The sequence below is a fragment of the Syzygium oleosum genome, unplaced genomic scaffold, assembly GCF_021117445.2.
Source record: "Syzygium oleosum isolate NSW1041296 unplaced genomic scaffold, Sole_v2.1 Sole_v2.15, whole genome shotgun sequence".
NCBI lineage: Eukaryota > Viridiplantae > Streptophyta > Magnoliopsida > Myrtales > Myrtaceae > Syzygium > Syzygium oleosum.
In genome coordinates this window covers 219,533-242,955 of record NW_026607499.1, presented here as the reverse complement: position 1 = coordinate 242,955, position 23,423 = coordinate 219,533, and the positions used below count along the sequence as shown (strand labels likewise).

At 39.9% G+C, this 23,423-nt stretch overlaps 1 protein-coding gene and 2 pseudogenes across 1 annotated transcript; 2 read left to right on the top strand and 1 right to left on the bottom strand.

Moving 5' to 3' along the window:
- Positions 1–310: 310 nt before the first annotated feature.
- LOC115662529 (uncharacterized) lies at positions 311–2,305 on the bottom strand. The gene is made up of 3 exons (XM_030584669.2): positions 2,177–2,305; positions 1,784–2,074; positions 311–993 (listed from the first exon to the last, which is right to left on the bottom strand). Exons 1-3 carry the CDS (start codon positions 2,285–2,287, stop codon positions 403–405), a joined length of 993 nt encoding a protein of 330 aa, XP_030440529.1. The 5' UTR covers positions 2,288–2,305; the 3' UTR covers positions 311–402.
- Positions 2,306–7,246: 4,941 nt separating this feature from the next.
- On the top strand, positions 7,247–8,359 carry LOC115662324 (uncharacterized; annotated as a pseudogene).
- Positions 8,360–11,276: 2,917 nt separating this feature from the next.
- On the top strand, positions 11,277–14,262 carry LOC115662322 (ankyrin repeat-containing protein At5g02620-like; annotated as a pseudogene).
- Positions 14,263–23,423: the final 9,161 nt, after the last annotated feature.

Below are 23,423 nucleotides of genomic sequence, written 5' to 3'. Positions count from 1 at the left end.
ATGGTTTGAAGCTCGACTATAAGGAAAAGGGGAAAAAATGTCCAACCAGACGGGTACATTCCGTTACCATTTGACTTTCTCCCATGACATGAGACTCAAACTCGATTTAAGTCCGAGGTACCTTATCCCATGGAACAGGAAAGACATGAGCTGAAACCTAAATAGATGGCCTTAAAGATGACATTGTTTGTTTGCACTTTTAGTTACACTGAGGTAGTTCTCAATCATACTCGGAATTACTCTTTAGTTTTAGCCAAGTAAAAGCTATATGCCTGTGACTGGGCAACAAGAGTGAGAATAACTGGGTAAGTGCAGTGAACAGAGGCACAAACAAGCAGCCCTCAACTCTGTCTAAGCAAAATGCTGTACAAGTCATGATGCCACACCGTAACATTCATGAAATTAGATGCTCACATCCAACTTTTCAATTATCGCAAAATGCATCTCTAGATTTGGGGGCCTGTCAGCAAAATAAAATTTCTCTGCTACCTGTATTTTGCCTCCGGCCTTCTGAGATTCAGATTTGAGCAGATGAAGCAGTCTATCCTTTTCGCGGCGAATCCAAATGCGATTATGGTCGCACCATTGCCTAGGAGTTCCATGGAGGACAAAATGCAACACCTGAGATCGTTGTATGAACTGTTGGGAGAGTCTGCCAATCACATTTGGATCAGTGATGTATGCGCCAGAGGAATTTAGGCCAACATCAACATAATGAATTTCTTGGATGCTGTTCAGAAATCTTTCTTTTGAAGTAGGTAAAACTTGAATCCCCGCCCGGATGTCGGACACTTCATGACCCAATAGCTCTTGTTCAGCAGAGGATAAATGTCCAGAAGACGCTGGTTGGGAATGGCTGAGCTCGGTCACAAGCTGGTTAAGCACGGTGCCACCTTTGCTAAAACCGAGGACGACGGTTTTCGGCTCATGTCCCTGTGGTGGTAATGAGCTTGTGGAGACAGGATTACTTTTCCTTGAAAGGACATTCTTTGCCTGAAATGCCCGACTAATTAGCATGAGATAACCATCGTACCAGAAAAGACTTTCGAGTTTAAAAAAAGACCTAAAAAACATGGATTTTAGATGGCTAAAAGGAGCTGCCATATTCTTAAGTTGCAAAATGAGGACGCTTCCAATTGTAACCCGACTTCATTCGTCCTTATTTTTCAATAAATGCTATTCAGGTTATATTCTTCAAGCCTTTTTGTATTTGGTGCTCAGATCCTATCATGCCATATACGTTTCCAAATTCAGGTGTCAATGTAGAAGGAAGTTCAGTGACAGACACCATTTCCCAAGATGCTTCATGTATCCATATTCCTCATTCGCTCAAGCGATAACTAACCACTCTAGGAAGTAACAGAAAACACTGAATATGAGTGAAAGAGAATGTAGCAGAGAGCACATATCATATGACTCCACGTCCCATGTACAATGATTTCCTTTGAAAATTAGCAATTCTCCTCATTTTTCATGGTACAGTCATTCTCCTTACTTTTGGGCAGTTTACCATGTCTTTTTTTTTCTTTTCTTTTTTTCCTTCTAATTTTCCAATTTTTCTCTGTAATTTGTAGCCATGATCAAATGAATATCCTTGCAAGAAACTGGTTCCTCAACTTCTGTCCATGTTCCAAGGTCATGCATAAGCACAACACTCCCTATGACAAGATTCAGAATCACACGTCAGATCAAGGTTGCTTCACCAAAGATACCCGCAAAAACACAACTTCTCTGTTTTCAAATATGCCCATTTCCAAGATGCAATAGTACACCAGGAATTTACCTCCTCCAGGCAATTCGACAACAGCGAGAGCGTCGACGAAGACGCGGGGAACCCGACGTGGCTATACGATCTCGGCTCCCCGTACTTGTTCGCCGAAGGCACGAACTCCTTGTAGACAGCGAAAGGGCCGTTGAAGGTGGGAGCCTCCACGACCCAAGCGTTGACGGAGCCGCCGAACTTGGACACCAGGACCTCCGCTATCGCCTGCGGGTCCGACAACCTCTCCACGACGGGGTTCCCGGTCCCTCCGACTCGATCCCCACTGAAGAAGACGGCGTTCGCGGACGGCGCCTGTCCCCCCATCACGGCGTGAAACACGGAGCAAAAATCAAGCAGAGCGCGACTAGGGTTTGCAGCGGGTGGGGAGCAAAGGGATGGGGGAAGGGGCCGTACGATTAGGGTTTTGGAAGGAGGAGAGATGCAGAGAGAAACCGCGACTCTGCAGCAGCGCGCGGCGCCATTGGCGTGGACGGGGACCTTCAGAGTAGCGCTCCATCGCTCCATGAGCAGCGAGCACCCGGCGGCCAAAGCTATCCCCTCTCTCTCTCTCTCTCTCTCTCAATGTATAAATCTCATTGTGTAGGAAGAAATTACCAATTGGATTCTGTCCAAAAATGCATGATCAATTGTACTTTCTGCTAATTAAACAAGGGATAAGTGTACCGACAATCCTAAAACTTATTATGAAAGCATAATTGAAATATAAAATTTTCAGCAAGTGTAATCGAGTCCCAAAACTTATCGCGTAAGTGCAATCGAATCATGAAACATGTTATAATAGTGTAATCGAATTTTCAAACTTTCCGAAAGTGCAATCAACTGAGGAACTTGATTGGACAAATTTGATAAGTTTTAAGATTTGATTACACTTTTTTTGAAAATTTTAGGACTCAATTATACTTTCGCGATAAGTTTTAGAATTTTCGGTACTCTATTGAACAAAATTGTTAATTTGTTTATTCTATTTTGGCCATAAAAATAACAAATTCTGTCTTTTCGAAATGAAAAATCGCTCCTTTTTTCATAAGCACTCCAAAAAGAGGAAAAAACAGGTCAAGATAGTAGTGGGACAAAAAACAATTCGGAAAAATTCAGGAAAAATCTTAAACTATGCCCCCCTTGAACAGGTTTACTTCAAAATTTCCAATGCACCTTAGAGGCTCCGTTTAGTTCAGCTTTTTCAGGGGCTTGGGCTTTGGGGTTGCGACCTTGACGACCGGCCTCGCTTTGGCTTCTTTGAGCTCCATCGACCTTCATCGCTTGGTGCTTTTTGCTGAGCTTCGATGAGGGTTGCGACCAGATCTGCGGCAAAGAGGGTCGCCGGTCACCGCTCACCTGGCCGACGGCCGCCTCTGGCCACTGCTGTCGAGGCTCGACGGTTGCCCAAAACTCCATGCCTTCTTTGCCAGCACTTGCCGACGTCTGCCCTCTCTTTTTTCTTTTTTCTTTTTTATTTTTTATTTCAAAGTTGCTTTACGTAGAATAAACATTTACCAAACGATGTTTGCTTTTAGCAAATCCACCTTCGGTCGAGGATCCTTGGGGAAATGGCTTTGCATCCCTCCAAAGTTGAATTAAACGCATCCAAAAACTTTTGAACTGGTACACTTAAAACAAATTTACTTACGACTACTGAGGTAATTAAAATTAAGATTATTCCATCAAAATTTCTTGTTTTGTCTTTGAAATTGTCTTTTCCCAAGTGGTCCTTTTTGAGAATAAGAAATTCTAAACTTGTCCTGACTTTCTTAAATCTTTTCAATCTAGTCCCTAAGGAAACTTCTTTCTATTGATTGCATTATAACTGTTTGAAATGGAGGATACCAATCCAGATGTGAAAGAAGAAGCATTCTGATCTCATGTGATATTGGAAGAGATAAAACTATCCAACGAACATATATATATCATCGTGACAGTTTTTTTTTTATCCTATTTTGATATGTCATTCTTCACATATTGACTGTACATTATGCTACGGGACTCCAGGATAGAACTTGCAGGTGTCGAGTATTTGACGGAATACTGAAACTTTTCTGAAGTTTCTTGATATGAATCTGTGCAAAAGATGATCGTTCTACGAAGATTTGTGAGTTACAATTGCTGACTTCGACCCCCAATCGAACCTGCGATTGGTAATCTCGGTATGAACGCGACCTGTTGACGAACCTATGTCAACCAATCCACGCTATAACGCCACGAACAAGAGAATTCGCGATCTTGCTCGATAAGTTGAATTCGATCGCCACAAGGGAGCCTTGATAAGATCTAGTTCTCAAGAGAACTCAAGAAAAAAACTTCTCTATATAAAATTCTGCCTTCTCTCTTAGAAATCTTTAAGCAACCTTATATAGGGTGCTAACCCTACTAGGATTAAAATTACAAAAATAACCTTAATTACTAAAAATTCGTCCAAAAATGGAAAAAAGGCCTAAAAGTTCATCTAAACGACTCCAAATCGCTAAAAAACGTCATTAATCACTACTAAAGTAATGTGTATTGATCAGCGGCCCGTTTTCAAGCGTCCATCCAAATTTGAGCCAATTCGGAGTTCATCAATTCTAAGCTCCTTCGGAATTCGCTGGACCAAGAGTAATCATGTTGCGCCAAAGAGCTTCAGAATCTTCAAGTCTCGAATCCAGATTGTCTCCATTCCAAATATTTTGAACCATGATGCCGACAGCTTGTTTGAATTCCTTCGCTCTCGCTCGAGTGATCGGGCCTAGCGGATAGAATAACGGGTCCCTAACACCTCCTCCTCGATAGGGTTCGATGTCCACATCATTTCTCCTAGTAATTCAGCTAGGTCCTTGGATAGCTTACATTTTCTATGATCTTACAAAATGGAGAGGGCAAAAAAGAGAGTGAAGAATGGGAAAACTAGGTAGGGAAGAGAAGCCAAAGTCAGACAGCCCCACAAACTGAAGCCGATCGTGCGATTGAGGAGGAACGATCCGATTCATATCGGCCGAATGGGCCGGATTGGTGGAACTCTAAGTCGATCACTTCACTATCGATTCTAAAAACGTTCTGCGAGAAAGCAGAGCGAAAGAAGAGCAGCATTCGTCGAACAGAGCAATCTTTGCCATGGCGATCGCTCACGACCGACTACAAAGCTTATCGCGGCACATCAGAAGAGCCGAGACAGAAACATGTACATGTACTCGCCCACCTGCAACTTGAGAGAGCGGCACTGACAGTGAATGAAAGCCCTTCTTCTCCTTCTTCTCCTTCTTCTTACCTGTCGTAACAGAGTCAGAACATGTTACCTCCGCAGTTTTTTGTTGCCGGTTGCTTATTCAAGTGTCCACAAGCTTCGATTTGGCAGTTTGAGCTCATAACAAATCATCATTCCGTTCATTTTTGCTGTGAATCATTAAAAATTGTCCTGATAGCTTTTCAATGACTAAGTCGTAACATGTTGTAAAAAATGTCGTTGCGTTGTACCACGGTTCATTTTTGCTTTAAAGTAATGGATCAGTCTTGAAAATCGGTCGACCAATATCCAAGCATCGAGTGCAAGGTTCCTATTTTTTTCCATCCACTCGATTTTATATTATCATGGCTCATGAGAGTCGGGGAAATTTGAAAAATATTTCCATGATTTTTAGCTCATAACACGTTTTAATTGTGGCAATTTTGTTGCAAATCAATGAAAGCTTCTGTAACGACTTTTCGATAACCTACTCGTAAGAAGTCGTAACACATCTTATTTTGTTATACCATGATTCATTTTGGTTACCACAATAGTTTTGGCCTTGGATATCGAATCAACCGATGTCTGAGCATCAAACCATCGATATAATTGATTCTTATTTTGGTCGCCCGCTCTAAAATTATCATGGTTCATGACAATTGAAAAATTTTAAATGTTCCCATGGCATTTCAGTTCGGAACACAGTGTATTATTTTATCATAAGTCACTGAATATTTTTGCAATCTTCGTAGGTGCATTCGACGGAACAAAGAAAGGCGTGATTGGAGAGATCGACCTGGACATGTAGATAGGGCCGACGGTGTTCAATGCCGCCTTTCAAGTTTTTGGTTATTCCTACCATGTTCAACATGCGGAGGGTGCCGTACCCTCGAGTCTCCATCAAAAGGTAAAATTTGTGATAGAAGGAAAACTAATTACTATTCGCGATGAAGAAGATTTCAAGATTTATCATACGATCGCTATCCACTATATCGAATCAAACTGCAAGGCTTAGTCCAATTATCAATTGTTTGAGTTGGTGTCGACCATTCATGCATCTCGAGGCATTACCCCGCCAACTTCGGAGGTATCAAAAGTCGCAGTCATGATAGGCAAAGTGATGGCTTTGAAGTGACTTCATCTCTGGTGAGGGGGCTTAGGAAAACATAGCCAAGGTATCCGTCAACTTATCGAGGCTGGACGGAGCTGCTACATCACTGGACTGAGATACCGTGAAAGAGGTGGACGAGAAGAGGAAGAACTAACCTAGTTATACCTCACATAAGAGCTTTGTTCCTTGGACCTGTAAAGATGATGCATGAAGAAGAGGGATTAATCGATGCATCGGGGCAGTTGAGCGGAAAGTTTGACTACTATATAAGATATTCTAAGGGCGTGTTTGGCAACCGGCCAAATAGTAACTATTTCTATTCTTTTATTTCCAGAATCAGTTTTGGAACAGAAATTCATTTGGTAAATTTTTTATTCCCGGACACAAATTTGCAAAAATTTATTCCCAAAATCAGTTTTGGAACAAAATCAAGAAGAAAAAAAAGTTGCTTCTTAATTCTGGAAATAAGAATCAGAATTGGAAAAGAATTTTTTTTTTCTTCTTCCTCTTTTTCCTGGCCTATGGCTAGTCGCCGGCCGCCTGCCACCGGCAACCGGCCATAAGCTAGGGCCGGCGAGGGCGTCGAGGCCCTCGCCGGATCTGGCGTGGGCAACCCTTGTCGCCACCCTCGCCAGACCCGGTGAGGGCGGCTCATGGCCTAGGCGAGGGCTGCCCTCGCAGGATTTGGTGAGGGCGACCCTCACCCAGGCCGCCGAGGGCAGCCCTCGCCCAGGCCGCTAGCCGCCCTCACCGGATCTGGCAAGGGCGGCGGTGGCGGCGGCGAGGGCAATGGCGAGGGCCGCGACACCCTCACCGGCCCTGGCCTGTGACCGGTCGCTGGCGCCAGCGACCAGGCCTGTGGCTGGGGGGAAGAAGAAGAAAAATATAAAGAAAGAAATATTAAAAAATTCAAAATATTATTAATAAAAAGAAATTTTGTACAGTTACCAAATGCATTTCTGTTGTTTTTTTATTCCAAGAATATAAATTTTGGGCAGTTACCAAACATTTTTAATGCTTAGAAATTGTTTCGGGGCACGGAATAAAAAAGAATTATTTTTGAACAGAAATTATTTTTGAAAATAGAATGATTGCCAAACGCATCCTAAGCTATCAAGTGCTGACATCGACTTTCCAGATATTGTCCCATCTGGATGAGATGGCTTACATAAGACCGTCGTCCCCTCTAAGCAATAAAGTGAAGATGATGCACCGGAATGAATCATTGGTTTATTCGAGGACAACTTTGTATCGCCATCGATGGGACACCACCGAACACCCTAGCACGGGAGTTGTTACTATTGCAACAAGTTGTTTAGGATTGGAAGGTGGTGATTGCGGTCAAACTCAAGGAAAGGGAATAAAGAGAGACTAACATGTATGGTCAATGGATGGGGAAAATGCGCATCTAGATGATCTTGAAGAACTAGTTGCTAGAGGAATGAAAGTCGATAATGACTTCAAGAATGGTTTCATAACTACGTTAGAAAAGTGGTTTGATGGAAAACTTCTTAGTTCTGACATTAGAGGTAGTCCTTGCATTGAGTCAAAAATGAAGAACTTGAAAAAGTAGTACGATCAGATGTATGACTTGAAAAATCACAGTAGCTTTGGGTGGGATCACAAAAAGCATTGTGTGGATATTCATTCGGATAATAGTTGGCAAAATATTGCAATGTTTGTATCATTTTTTTTCTCATTTTTTAAAGCACTTGTGTCCTTTCTAATGAAATATTTATTTTCTTTGTAGGCCTATCCAGGTGCTTCATCGAGAGGGAATCATTCCCTCAATATGATCGACCAGCAAACATATTTGGAAAACATCGTGCCAAGGGAAATCTCAATGAAACCCTTTAGAAGCTCATGCGGCTTTAGACCATGAAGAAGGATACAATCATGATGCTGAGGCAACTAATGGTACAACTCAAAACTTACCACCACCATCGTCATCTTCCAAGCCTTTAAGAAGAAAAGGGCCAAAGCAAGTGATAGATGGGTTTCTAGATTATTTGAGATTGCGGGCACTTTTGGCTCTTTCTTTGAAAAAGCTAAAGAGAGGATGGAGATAATTGCTAGATGCATTGGACATACTAAAGATTTAGACATTGATAAGAGAAAAATCAATGATGAGCTTCTTAAATTGTCTAAGTACCATGGATTGAATAAAATTATGCAAAACAAAAAAGTGAAGGATCTTGAGAACATTCATCTCTTTTTTGGATTTGAAGGAGATGATAGGAAGAAATTTGTGGAAATGCTTCTCCATAGATGAGACTTACTTCTCATTCTAGGCTAAGATGTACCGCGGTTTGTATATACATCTTTGCTTAGAACGACTTTTGTCTATGTTTTCTGTAATTGAAACTTTGGTTATGATTTTAAAGCTTGGTTAATGGTGCCTATAAATATTAGATCTCAAGTGTAGTCCTTTTGTTGTTTTATGACATTAAGCAACATCAAACAATGTTTTTTTTGGTGAAGTTGTAAATTACGAAAATGTGGATTTTGGTATTAATTGAATACTTGCATATATAAACTTTGTTTACTATGTAAAAGATGGTTTTGTTTAGAGGTGTGCAACGAGAACCACTTGAACTGGGAATCAGATGGACCGGCCGATTCTGGGCTATTCCTAAGGGCGCCGGTCCAGTTTCCGGTTCCATAAAATTGGAACCGGTGACGGGTGGTCCGGTTTCCAATTCCAGGGTGATAATTAGACCAACCAGATCGGATCTATTTACATCTCCGTGACGCAAACATGCTTTGGCTTCCTTTATAAGAATGCTAGGCAATTCCCATCCAAGGAAGAAAGATTGTCTCCATCGTCTCTCTCTCCCTCTCACTCTCTGTGTGTCGCAACTCGCAAAGCCTTTTGATCATCAATTCGGTTCTTCTCAATTGTCAATCTTCATACTTCAATTCAAGGGTGATCTTCGGTTCATCGCTTTATATTTCCTCAGGTTTGCTTGCTTCTTCTCTCTACACCTCTCTCTCCGTTCGGTTTCTAGCGAAGTAGCAAGGAAGCTTCGATCAGGGTTTTATCTTCTTTCGACGATGACGATCTCCCACTTGCCATCGGAGGGTTTTCTAGAAGGTGGGTGTCCACCGGTGACAACGATGGCCGTGGGGCCTACGTTTGGTAGTCGTCCGCGGGGATTGTTAGGTTTCTTGATAACGAAGCAATCGGGTTTTTTTCCGCTTGAAGGATTGGGAATTCCTTACCTTGATTTGAGGGGCTGTTATGGTGATGGCAAGTTTGGAAATTAGGTTTGATGATTGGAATTTTTCGTGAGGGGCTCGACCAATACGACATTGTTGTATGAATTAAGTCATTCGTTAGTTCGTGTTCTAGGTTTTCACTTATCCTGCTTCTAGGTGAATTTGATTTGGTTGGAAGTGAAAGAGATGGGAATCGTGGGTCAAGGGCTTTGATCTTGGTTATGCATTCTCTAGATCGGCTTTGATCTCCGCCCTCTGCCTCCCCTCACTCGGTGGTTCGACTCCCACCCAACTCTCCCGTGGCCATCCTCTCCGACTTCTTCCTTGGTTGAACCCTCGACTTGGCCGACAAGCTCGGCGTCCACCGGTTCCAGGACCAAGTGGTCTGGTTCTCGGTTCCAGAAATGAAGAATCAATTCTCTTGATCCGGTTCTCAGTTCCTAAACTAGGAATCGGATCGGGAACTAATCACCCCTACTTTTGTTGTCTTGAGAAAGAGGGACTTTGTCAAGTGCATATGCAAAGTATGTGTCACGGCATGTACAATTGATGGACTTCCTCTACAGTTTAGTTGCTTCAATGGTGGTTTTGACGTTTGGGAGAACGAAAGGATGATGGGACTGAAGAAACATTGTTACTATATACTTAACTTCTGTGGTAAGTTTTCGTTCCTTAGAGGGATCTGTTGGACATAATTAATTGCGATGACATATGTAAATTGAACTTGTGCATCAACGTGTTTTATTTTTTTCCTTTTCATTTAATGTGAATTTCACCATTTCTTAAAATATGATTGTCTTGATTTTATGGAATGACTTCAAATAATATGAGCTAGTGGATTAAGCCACCGTATTTCTCTACATATGAACCTACTCTCCTTATTGTCCACATTTCTGGTAGTCGAGGGTATAAAGTTGTTCATAGATTGATTTGAGGCAATCTTAGGTACCGTTTGTTTCGTGAAAAATGAATAATTTGAAAAACATTTTCCTAAAAATGATCGGTTGTGTCGATTAAAATAATTAGTTAATGAAAAATGTTTTCATTATCGACAACAATTTATATTTAAATATTTTCGTTCATTCATTATTAGAAGTGATACAAGCAGTCATTTTTAGGAGAATGTTTTCCAAATCATTTATTTTTTACGAAATACAGAGCCTTAAAGGGTGTGCTCATGAGCTTGTTCACAGATTAATTATTTATCTTTCGATGATAATAGTTGACAGAGGCTAAGTAGTTAGTTAAATTTCAGCAGCTGGATGTCGATGCGCTAGAATTTCGGTATTTGGATGGCACTGTCCTTGAATGCTCCTTTGGATGTTTTTTTTTCGGTCAAAATGCTCCTTTGGATTTTCACTTGGCTGAAGAACCGCCGAAGATTGGTTGACAAAGTCAAGACAAGTGGCTGGATAAATCTCAGCTGTTCGTCTCCTAGTTGGGCCTCTTCTCGAACTCTGGTTGTGAATCATTAGTAAAAATATTTCATCTAATTATTGTCCTAAAGAAACGTAACATAATTCGGGATTTACCATGCAATGCATTTTGAGCCTTTCCTTTTGATTTTTTTGTTTCTTGTGGTTGTGTTACAAGTCTCTTCAAAAAGAGACAAATCAAGTCAACCACGACTTCCAAATGGAATGCTCAAAACGGTTGTTAAATGAATGCAAGCAAGAAAAAATAAACCCAATTCCCTCCATGTGCTCTGACTCACAAGTCTTTACGTGTTCTTATCCCTTCGAAAAGTCTAACATCATGAACCCCGGATTATGAAAGAACCAGAAACAGAGTCCTTCATTGAATTTTTTGTTTTCAAGAACTAGTCCTCTAGGAAAGCTCAAAGAAATTCCTCCCACTTGAACTCATTGCTTATATTGATAAGTTCAGTTGCAACTCCCCTATGAAAAGGTATAGAGAGAGAGAGAGAGAGAGAGAGAGAGAGAGAGAGAGAGAGAGAGAGAGAGAGAGGAATGCATCCTAAAGTGTATGAGGCTGCAAAGTCAGGAGACTTTCATTTCCTGAAGACAATAATTTCAGGAAATGGGGAGGACCTTTTCCACCAAACAACGCCAAAGGAGAACAACATTCTTCACGTCGCAGCTCAATACAAGCAGGTACGTTTCATTGAAGATCTTCTTCAATGTCCATCGGGACCGTCCCTTCTTTGGCAGGGTAACTACAGAGGAGACACTCCCCTACACGTTGCTGCTAAAGTGGGAAGCTGCGAAGCGGTTCGAGTGTGCACTGATATGGCGAGATCACTGCATTGGGTTGTTGAAAATGGACAAATTGATGCATGCAAAGAGCTAATCCGAAAGCCGAATTTGCGTAAGGATACCGCACTGCACTATGCAGTAAGAGGAGGCCATGATTTGGTGGTGAAGTTGCTAATTGAAGAAGATCCTCAGCTGTGTAATATTACTAATGCTGCTGATGAGTCCCCACTTTATCTCGCAGCAGATCGAGGACTTCCTCATATCACCGAGCTGATTTTAGGTGCATTCTCATTATCATCCTCTCATAAGGGTCCTAAGGGATTGACAGCTCTGCATGCCGCAGTGCACTGCTCATTGACCAGTAAGTATCACAAGATTCTAAGCCCAGTGAAACAAATTTTAATGGAAATAATCTCTCGTGCAGAGCTTCTCTTAGGTGAGAGTGCTAGTATCTTATAAGTATAATGGCTTCCACCTATCCTAGTATTCTATAAATATAATAAGAAGCACAATATATTTTTTTTATTTTGATGATGAAATATCCTTTTTCCCAAGAATGAGTTGTTATTATCCTCGCATTCTCTTTATTGTTTTGCTCATTCACTATTGAACAATTTCAAACCGGTCCGTCTTCTTTAATGCGGACTAAGAAAAGAAGATTAGAGTTTGTAAATACTGAAGTTTTTTTATAAATTTGGGTTGGGAATGATATTTCAGTAAAAATGATTGGCATCAGAGTAAAAACCGTCGGTCTTTTGCTCTAGCCTTTATAGAGCAGATGCCTTGCTAAAAATAAGAGAAGCTTCTTCTCAATCAACTTTATGAATTTCTAACAATTTCACATACTAAAAAGAAATCTTTACGAATTTCTGCAATATGCTACACTGAAGATAGTTAAATTCTACATGTGTTACCCAAGATCACTAGATAAACTTCTGAATAACCATGGCATATTCCTTCCTATTAGAGAGAAACGGGAAAAATTAATGGGATGGAATGCAATTTTAATATCTATGTCAAGACAGTCTAAATCAGGGCATATTCCTATTGTATTTGCGAAGGTTGGTGGAAAATCCTGGAGAAGAGACCAGAAGTGATAAGAGAAGGAGATAATTTGGGGTGGACTGCTCTTCACTATGTTGCTTGCTTTGGCGAAGTCGAAGCAGTTCAACTGCTCCTGCAATACGATACTTCTGTGGCATACGACTTAGACAAAGGGGGGGAATCAGCTCTTCACATTGCAGCATTTCGAGGCCACTTCAATGTCATTGATGAGCTTATTAGATCCTGTCCTGATGCTTGTGACATTATAAACACCAAGGGGCAAACGGCTCTTCATGCAGCTGTTGTGGGTGGACGAGTAAATGTAGTCAAGTACATACTAGGGATGCCAAACCTGGAGGATCTTATCAACGAACAAGACAGCAATGGAAACACAGCTCTGCATTTAGCTGCGCTTCATAAAAAACACAACATCATATACATACTTGCACGGGACAAGAGGGTGGACCGTTTGGCCACAAATAAGGATCATTTGACCGCCCTCGACATTTTTGCTGACCATGACGAGGTATGCTTGCTTGAACACTACAGAACCTGATTTGTTCATTCGCAGAGTAATTTCTTCAGTATCGTTTAGAAACTATGGCCTAGGTAATAATCATTTCAGGTGCAAACAAACAATCTGATTGAAGTCTTTTCCGTCAACTTTCTTTTCTTATTCGATTGTTGCATATTGACTTCGAAATAATTATTTTGCCACAGCATATGAAAGAATCAGAATGTTCCGTACAATATAGCTAGAATCCTTCCTTTTCTTTTTGGCCCCTTTCCAATGGTTTTTGAGGTAAAAGAGAGAACCTGCACTCTGCCCCAACTGAAAAAAGGACTTCAAATGATACCCAAAACTGTAATTGTTCACTCCAAGAAACTTTGTTTATTGATTTTGTCTACCTGCTACCTCATCTAAAAGAGACGAATTGAATGAGTTCTCCATAATGTTTTTGGACTCAACGGGAGTTCTGTTTGTTAGCATTTTGAGTGACACTGTCTGTACATTTTTAGGTCAGTTACAGAGCTGCAAAAGTTCTTCATGTGTTGAAAGGATCTCATGGAATCCAGTGTTTCCAAGACTGGGTTACTGAATATGTTACGAAGAGGTTAGACAAGCAATTTGTTGAGGGTCAGCCAGCTGTGTCTATGACCACAGGAATTAATACCGCTAACCTAGAAAATGTCGATTCGTCAAAAAGAAGCATTATCGACCTTCAACTACTAGTGGCAGTGCTCATAGTCACAGTCACCTTCGCCGCAGCCTTCACGATGCCTGGGGGTTATTACAATGATGGACCTGATCAAGGAATGGCGATTCTTGCTGGCAGGCCAGCTTTCAAAGCCTTTGTGATAGCTAACACTACCGCATTCTGTTTCTCCATCATGGCATTATTCTTACAATATGATCCTTCTTTCTGGGGCGCTCGCCAACAGGCAAGGTACACCGCCGCTGCAGGATATTACATTTACTTTGCGATATGCGGGTTGGCGATAGCCTTTGCTTGCGGTACGTATGTTGTATTGACCAGAACCATCATGCTCGGAATCGTTCTTTTTGTTGTGTTTGGATGTCTCCTGACTATGCACCGCATCGGTGTTTTCCTTGACCCCGAGGTTGGTTTCTGGTTGCCACGGAGCTCCCAGAAGATACGTCCGAAACTTACTGTTTGATTATGGGATCCTCTAGGAAAGCTGCTAACAAGTTGGACAGCTCTATGGTCCCGTGACCTTGTGTGCAGGATATTTTCGTTTTGCTTTGTCAGCCTTCGAGTTCAAGCACTTTAATGTCAGCTGTCAGATTTAAAACCCGACAACGTGTATGTGAAGGATGTACAACTCGATCGCATCACAGTTAGCCAAATGAAAGCCAAGAGGGTTAGTAGCTGCTGAGCAATTGCGTTGAAACGCCGAGTTGGTATTGGTTTGGTGACAATCGTTATGTTGCAAGGAACGTGTTGGATTTCGGGTATTTTCATTGAAAAAATCCTCTTCGTGGCATTAATGAGTTTTATTTGTTTTTACCACCGATTGCCATTACTTCAATTTCCATGAATTCCTCGAACATTCTCCAACGTCAAATTTATTTGTATATTACCTACTTCTTTTAGATTTTACAGATGAACAGGGTAGAGTTTAATACATTACCAACACCATACTGAATCGACCAACGTTAACTTGATTAGTAAGTTAACAACTTCTAAATTTTACAGGTGGATGGAGGAAGAGGTTGATAAGTTACCGACACGGTAATGAATATACCACTGTCAAATGAATTAGTAAGCCACCGACACCTTCTAAATTTTACAAGTGGGCATGATTAAAAGTAAGTTTTACAAGTAGGTGTGTATAGAGGTTAGTACACCGCAGGAGGTTTGCCGAAGAATGTGATGCTTACTAGCATATAGTTGAAGTTGCTGCTAGATTGGGACTTGCCTTCGACTTTCTATGCGTTGCTCTTTAGTGGCATAGGTGCGCATAATTGCGGGAAGTACCATCACATTTTAGCATCTATTGAAAGCAGGAGTCATGGCTGATGCAGGATCCTTCCCCTCCGATAATTCAAAAAGTTTCATAAGCCTTCATAGAAATGGGAATGTCATCTTTCAGTGTTATCTAAGAACTTTACGCCAAAAGCAATCATTTCGCTGCGTCTTTCATGTTCATTCGTGGAATATATGCGTCACTCACTAATGGAAAGAGAGAAGCAGCGGTCAATCCTTGAACAGCCTAACCAGTCTTCGATACAAAACCGAAACCCAGGTCCAATTACGAGAAGCAGTCCCTGTTGCCACGTTCTTCGCTGAAGCTGCATAATCCACCAAGTAAGGTACTACATGTTTTTGCACGTTGGTAAGTGAGATCTGGAGATGGTTCCTAGAGACGTTGATGAATTTGACTTTCCCAGCTTCTTTAAGGTATTCAATCCAATCCAGTCCTCGATGTAAAGCTCTGTCTGCCGGAAATGCATCAGTTGGATACATTCCTCTTTCTTTCCCATTGTATTAATGGTTAATGATGATGCAAAATATAGCATTGAGTAAGGGCAAAAGCATGTTACGATGAGATTACACCACAGTGACATGACGATATCACTATATGTTGTTTCACCCATTCCGTTCCGTCCATTTTTCTCACGTAAATGCAATTTTTTGTAGATTATCGACTTCTCAAAGCCAATTGCTCGAGGATCAAATGAAAATCATAAATCACTAAAAAATGCAATCGCAGACGAAGAGCTCAGTAAAGATAACGTTTTGATAATCCTCAGTATTACTTTAAACATGGTTAATCATTCACATAGAAGGATTGGAAAATGTTTTGACTTTTTCTCTGTTCTATTTCTCAGTGGACCGTACAAAGTGCAAAAATATTTTATATATTCCACAAACATGGTTTTTCATGTATGTGCATGCAAGTCTTTGAGCGAATTCTTAATTATGGTACTGGTTCGAGTACAGGAAATAATTCTCAAAGGAATGGAACCTTTTATAATGCATGCTTTCTTAACCACAAGGAGATTCTACCCTCATCTAGCACAAATACTTTACCACTGCTTATCAGTGACTGTCGCTATCACCCAAACATTACCTAGTTTTTTCCTCGAGAGCATTGGTGGCTAAAGACAGTGATGACTGCATTTCAAGTTACTGACGTGCTATAAAAAATTTTAGGTCATTTGAAGAGTTAGTTAATTTGATAGCTCTAAGGTAATATATTAACCTGGCCCGTAAATGTATCTTTTCCACCTTTCCTGGTCCATGCTGAGACAAGGATTACTATGCTTACCAATCTCTTAACCGAGGATAGACTAGCCTTTATTGACACTGTACGGAATGAGAGATTCAGCAGTACTGGAATTCCAGAGCCCATTGACAGAACTGTCTGAACGATTATCCTGCCATATAACGCATTCGGGCCAAATGTGATGGCTGCCCTGTAGTATATGCACAGCACCATCAGTGTACTTAGGGTGCACACGAAACGCATTCTGAAACAGAAATGCATTTGTTAAATAATTTTCGGAATGCATTCTGAAGTAATTTTTGCATTTTGAAACAAAAATGCGTTTGGTAAAAATGCATTTTTTTTTTGCTCCGGAATCACTTTTTGATTCCAGAATGCATTTTGGCCCAAAAAACAGAAGCTACTTTTTCTAGCTTCTCTCTTCCAGAATGAGATTTCCTTCTTTTCTCCATAAATTCCTAAAAATTAGAAAATCTGGAAAATTCCTAAAAATCTAAAAAAAAAATTCAGAAAATCCATAAAAATTGAAAAATTCCAGAAAAATTCATAAAAATTTACAGAAAATAAAAAAAAGTAAGATTTTGGGAAAATAGGAAATTTTTTGAATTTTTTCCAAAAAAATTCAAAAAATTCAAAACTTCATAGAATGACTTAGAATACTTGTGGTCACCCACTTTGAGTGAAATTTAAATTTTTTGAGGTGCCCAAAAAAATCAAAAAATTCAAAACTTCACAGAATGGCTTAGAATACCTGTAACCATCCACTTTGAGTGAACTTTAAATTTTTAGAGGTGCCCAAAAAAAATTAAAAAATCAAAAATTTCAAAACTTCACTTAATGGCTTAGAATACCTATGGCCACCCACTTTGAGTGAAATTTAAATTTTTAGAGGTGCCCCAAAAAAAATTAAAAAATCAAAAATTTCAAAACTTCACAAAATGGCTTAGAATACCTGTGGCTACCCACTTTGAGTGAAATTTAAATTTTTTGATATGCCCAAAAAAAATCAAAAAATAAAAAATTTTAAAACTTCACGGAATGACTGAGAATACCTGTGGCCACCCACTTTGAGTGAAATTTAAACTTTTAGAGGTGTCCAAAAAAAATCAAAAGATTAAAAATTTCAAAACTTCACAGGATGGTTTAGATTACTTGTGGCCACCTACTTTGAGTGAAATTTAAATATTTTGAGGTGCCAAAAAAAAATCAAAAAATAAAAAATTTCAAAACTTCACAGAATGGCTTAGAATACCTGTGGCCACCCACTTTGAGTGAACTTTAAATTTTTAGAGGTACCTAAAAAAAATTAAAAAATCAAAAATTTCAAAACTTCACATAATGGCTTAGAATACCTGTGGTCACCCACTTTGAGTGAAATTTAAATTTTTAGAGGTGCCCCAAAAAAAATCAAAAAATAAAAAATTTCAAAACTTCACAGAATATCTTAGAATACTTGTGGCCACTCACTTTGAGTGAAATTTAAATTTTATTGGGTGCCCAAAAAAAATCAAAAAATAAAAAATTTCAAAACTTCACAGAATGGCTTAGAATGCATGTGGCCACCCACTTTGAGTGAAATTTAAATTTTTTGAGGTGCCAAAAAAAATAAAAAAAATAAAAAATGTCAAATTTTACAGAATGTCTTAGAATACCTGTGGCCACCCACTTTGAGTGAAATTTAAATTTTTTGATTTTTGTTGGGCACATTCAAAAATTTCCAGAAGCAGAAATCAATTTCTGAAGCAGAATTTGTCTTGTTTTATCAAACAGATTTCTCCTCCAGAAATTAATTTCTGGCAAGAATTTGATTTATGGAACAGAATGGTTATCATTCGCGCCCTTAGATATCACAACACAAGGGGCTTCAAATTCATGCCATATGGTGGAACAAATGGTACACAAAATCTTAGCCTTAGGCCCACCCTGTCTGCTTGAAAAATGAGTTCAGCTGGTCCAATGGGGCCATAGGTAAGCATCCTTGTGAGAAACCAAGAAATTCTGAGCTGTTCTTAATGAAGATGCTGCAAGGTGTCCCATAACCCTTGTTTCCTATACTATGTTGTCTTGCAAAGTCCCTCCTATTCTAATCCTCAGAGGTAAAAAAGCTGCAATACAGCATAGAATCAACAACTTTAATCTTGAACTGCCAAGATGATGCGACATGTTGAGATTGTTTAATGAGGATCAGCCTGCATGATCACATACCTTTTACAGCATTTAGCAGAAGTGTGTTTTTCACATCCTCACGAGAGAAAATCAATTTTGAGAAGGCAAGACTTGTTGTGCAAAAAGGTTGGAAGAAATGGAATCGGAACGTAGTTGGACTTTGAGGAGTGTAATCACTCTCTTTTAGGATCAATTTGCCCCACGGAGTTGCTATAGATTACTGGCAAATTCCCTTTAGGATACAACAAAGTCTTGGTGAGAATACTGGATAGCAATTCCAGTAAATCTCTTAAAACTCTCTGCGAAACAATTGGGAAAATGACTGTCTCGTTTTTCTTTTAAGGAAGACGAAAGTGAAGGGAGTTTTGTTCATTGAAAAATTGAACAGAATTGTCCAATATATATAGTGTTTAAACTGCCAATACGGACACACCCATTCATGTCTGAAAAAATTGCAATTTGGACATAACCCTTTGTGTGTGAAAATCGTCATTCGGACACAACCCTTCATGTCATTGACATGAAGGGTTGTGTCTGTCTAGTCCACTCACCCATTTTCTCTATTTATAATAGTAAATAACACTTTAACTTATAAAGAGACCAAAACTTTCCTTTCTTTCTTATGTGGGATAAGGAAAATGTCTTGTTTGTTTGTTTTACAAACAAATACCCACAAGACTCGCAAAACAAAAATTATAGGCAAAAGGACACTATAAGTGCTATAAGTTGTGTACGGAGATAACTTTGGTGCCATAACTTTTTTTCGGATCACTTTGGTGTCAACTTTTTTGAAAAACGATCACTTTAGTGCCAATGTTGACATGGCCGCCGGAAATCTGATGTGGCTCTTTTTTTATTAATTTTCGATGCTGACATGGCTCGCCGGAAATCTAACGTGACTCTTTTTTTTGTCAGAATTTTGGCCGGAGTCACTAAAGTGATCTCTTTTCCTCCGACTTGGCACTAAAGTGATCCGAAAAAAAGTTATGGCACCAAAGTGATCTCCGTACACAATTTATGGCACTTATAGTGTCCTTTTGCCGAAAATTATAATGAACAAAGGAAATGCTAATGCCACGATCCTCAAATACTCAAATTAAGCTCTCTTTGATTACTTTTTTTTTCTTTTGGTGGCGCTGCGTGCGCATGTGTGCAGATTTTAATCCAGAGCCAGACTCAAGTATCTGTGCATGATTGAAGATCATCCAGAAGCTCAATAATTCCAGATAACCGCCAACACCACCCCCACCACCCCCACCCCCCACGCCCCACCCCCACCCCCCCCCCCCCGAAAAAACCCAAACATCGAGATTGAGAGAGATCGAGAGAGAGAGAGGAGCAAGGCTCTTTCCCAGCTGCAAGTGCCATAATCACATTTATGAGGAGGCCAACAATCCAAAGTGGCACAGATGTAAATCACCGTCTGTCTCAGCAACGGATGCTGTTCCATTGATGAAAAAAGTGCCAAAAAGAACATATTGAAACTATATAGCAACATAGATCTGTTAAATCAAAATGACAAAAAGTTCAGGACTCTGAACATACATTGTATCTAAGAGGAAGAAAATTGCGGAAAGGGGAAGAATCAGAATAGTAAAAGATGTTACTTGAATTCCAGTTATGTCCTTGATCTTATTTTACTTTCCACTACATTGTTTTTGCTTTCGGTATGTAAGAGAAGCTTCTATACTCTCTGCTCGTTCAGGTTGCTCATGAGAGAAAATAAAGAAATTTATTCATTTGCATCAACACCACCATGCACTGTAAGGCTAATAAATTTCTTTTTAAGGAATGTACTCTCGTCAATTTTTCAAACATTGCCGAATCCATATAATTCACAATGAATTCGTATTCTTCACAAAGGTACTCTATTCTTTTTCAGAAATGTAATCTGCCAAACAATGAATTTGAATTTGGTGGAGCCAATAGAGAAATGCATATGAAATAAGTTTGAAACTTAGGTTGATGTAAAATCATCCGACGCGACCATCATTCACCATTCATCACTCGACATTCATTTTCACCCAGTTATCCAATTTCCTGATGAGAACCGACATGGCCCAAGGAATCTCGGTTTTTCCAAACAATGGGGAGAATTTGGATTAAAGTCAGCAATATTAGCTGCAATGTTGGGAAACAAACAGTCCTTTCGCGGGTCAGAAGATTACCAGTTTGTGATTTTTGGTGATCAAAAAATTAGTTTGGGGTAAATTTATCACATGTGTACCAATTTGGAACTTTTCGTTGTATTAACCCTTTTTTTATAAATATATTGTCATTTATGAGTTTTTGTAATGACAACAAATATTCAAATACTCGAGCTTGTGCAAGAGAACCTTCTAAAATCAAATTTCCAAAGAAACAAAAAATCCAAATGTTCCCATAAAGTTGACGAAAAGTTGACCTGAATGAGAATGGTATGTTCTATTAAAATTTAAGAGTCGCGCATTTTCCACTTCTCTTTGGCTTATACACTCTATTTTTTTGTGTTTTGACCATACTATCCCTTGTGGGACCCACCACTTATGATACAACTATACAAAAGTGAGTTTTTTCAGGGAAAATACCACCAAAAACCCTAAATTATGCCACTTGTGACAAATTTACCCTAAACTTTGTTTTGTGACACGAAAAACCCAAAACTATGCCACTTGTGACAAATTTACCCTGAACTTCTTTTTGTGAAACTAAAAACCCAAAACTATGCCCATTGTGACACATTTACCCAACAACACTTTGGCGCAAGGGCATTTTCGTCTTTTTCCTTTTTCTGTTTTTTTTTTCCTTTCTTCTCTCTTCCCTCTGTCGGTCATGGCGAAGGGAAGTCGGCGAGGGCGGCCCTCGCCGAATTTGGCGAGGGCGACCCTCGCCGATGCTAGGCGAGGGTTGCTCTCGCTGGTGTTGGGCGAGAGTCGTCCTCGCCTGAGTCCCTCACCCGAATCAGGCAAGGCTACCCTCACCAGCGTCGGGAGAGAGTCGCCCTCGCCGGCGTCGAGCGAGGGCAGCCCTAACCCGACTCAGGCGAGGGTCGCCCTCGCCCGACGTCGGCGAGGGAAGCCTCGCCTGAGTCGGGCAAGGGACTCAGGCGAGGGTTGCGAGCCCTTGCCTGACACCGGCGAGGGTCGCCCTTGCCAGATCGGGCGAGGGCAGCCCTCGCCGGCTTCCCTCCGCCATGGTCGGCGGAGGGAAGAGACAAAAGGAAAAAAAAAAAAAGAAAAAAGACAAAAATGCCCTTGGGCCAAAGTGTTGTGAAGTAAATGTGTCACAATAGGCATAGTGTTAGGTTTTTAGTGTCACAAAAAAAGTTCAGAGCAAATTTATCACAAGTGGCATAGTTTGGGGTTTTTGATGGTATTTTCCATTTTTTTTATTATTTGGTCAAATCTTTTTATTTTGTTTCTTCTTTTTCCTTGCAGGTTCCACTTTCCTTGTTCCTTTCTTTCCATTCCTTTGATGTCTCAGTATTCTGCTCTTGCAAATCGTCTTTTTCTTTTCTCTCTTGCAAGATATTACCTTCTTCCTACACCTGCCACCCCTTCTTCTTCCACAAATCTCTCCTGCATATGCAATCCCAAAAAAAACTGCTTACTCAAACAATCCACGCCATCTTCATTCAATATCGGAGGTACGGTTTTGGTAGTTCAAAAACAAGTTCAACTCTACACACAACTAGAGTTTAGGGGTAAAAGCAACATTTGCAACACAAATGAAAGAACAAATGCATCATTGTAGCGGTGTGTTCCAAGAAATTAATCTATCAAAGCACAATTTTTATTTCAACACTCAAAAACTGCAATCAAATTAAACCACTAATTAAAATCCCGCTTCGTATTACCTAAAAGAACACAACTCACCTATTGCCTTTCACTTTTATGCTTGCACATGGTAGAGACACCTTTTCTTTTTCTACACTCACATGTGCAAGAAGAAAAATATTAAAAAAGAGAGAGAGAAGCATTACCTTCCATGGCGCAAGAAGAGCCTATGTGCAGCGGAGAAAAAATGGCTCGTTGGGGAGGTCACAGGTGAGCCCAATGCCGGTGCTAGCGAAAGTGTGGACGACAACGAGGTTGGCATCGTAGAAAGAATAGAATGACCTGTAAGAGAGAAAACATAGCGACGATTTGCAAGAGTAGAGAAGACATCAAAGGCATGGAAAGAAAGAAAGAAGAAGGAAAGTGAGAGCCGTAAGAAAAAAAAAAAACAAAATAAAAAAGTTGATCACTTTGTACCATAAGCGGTGTACCCCAAAAGGGATAGTATGGTCAAAATATTAAAAAAGGGAGTGTCTAAGCTCAAAGAGGAGTGGAAAAAGTGCGATTTAATTTAATTGTAAGATGAATCTCTAACACTTTAAATCATAATCTCTTAAATCTCTAATACTTTTCGAATTTAAGCGACAAATCTTTCTATTTTTTCCCAATTCTGATTGTGCGTGAAGTGTGTGCTCTTTTGCTCGATAATTTTGCACATTCACGCAATTTATTCGATGTCCATATTTTTCATTAAAAAAATGCACAAACAAGACCAAATGAACACCGTGTAAATGAATAGACTAGTCGAGATTACATAAGATAAGATAAAAAGTCTGCATGACTTAAAATCTGAATACCAATAAGGAAGAAAATACTTTTCCTTTTCTCCTTTAGCAACAAATGGCAACACGGGAGTGTGAAAAAGGAAAACAAGTTAAGAAAAAAGGGCAATGAACGATTTGGCATGTCATCATAAAATCTTTATTATCAATTGCTTTATAAATCCCAGATCAAACCCAAATTTAAGGTTTCCACCACAAACTTTTTCCCCACAAATTTTATGTAAAGCCGATGGTGAATTAAGATAGGTATGTTATCGAAGTAATAAAGGTATGCAAAGCCATTGGCAAGAACAACTCTTTACAGAATGAGGAAGTGAGCTTAGGCTCTATCCCTAATACTG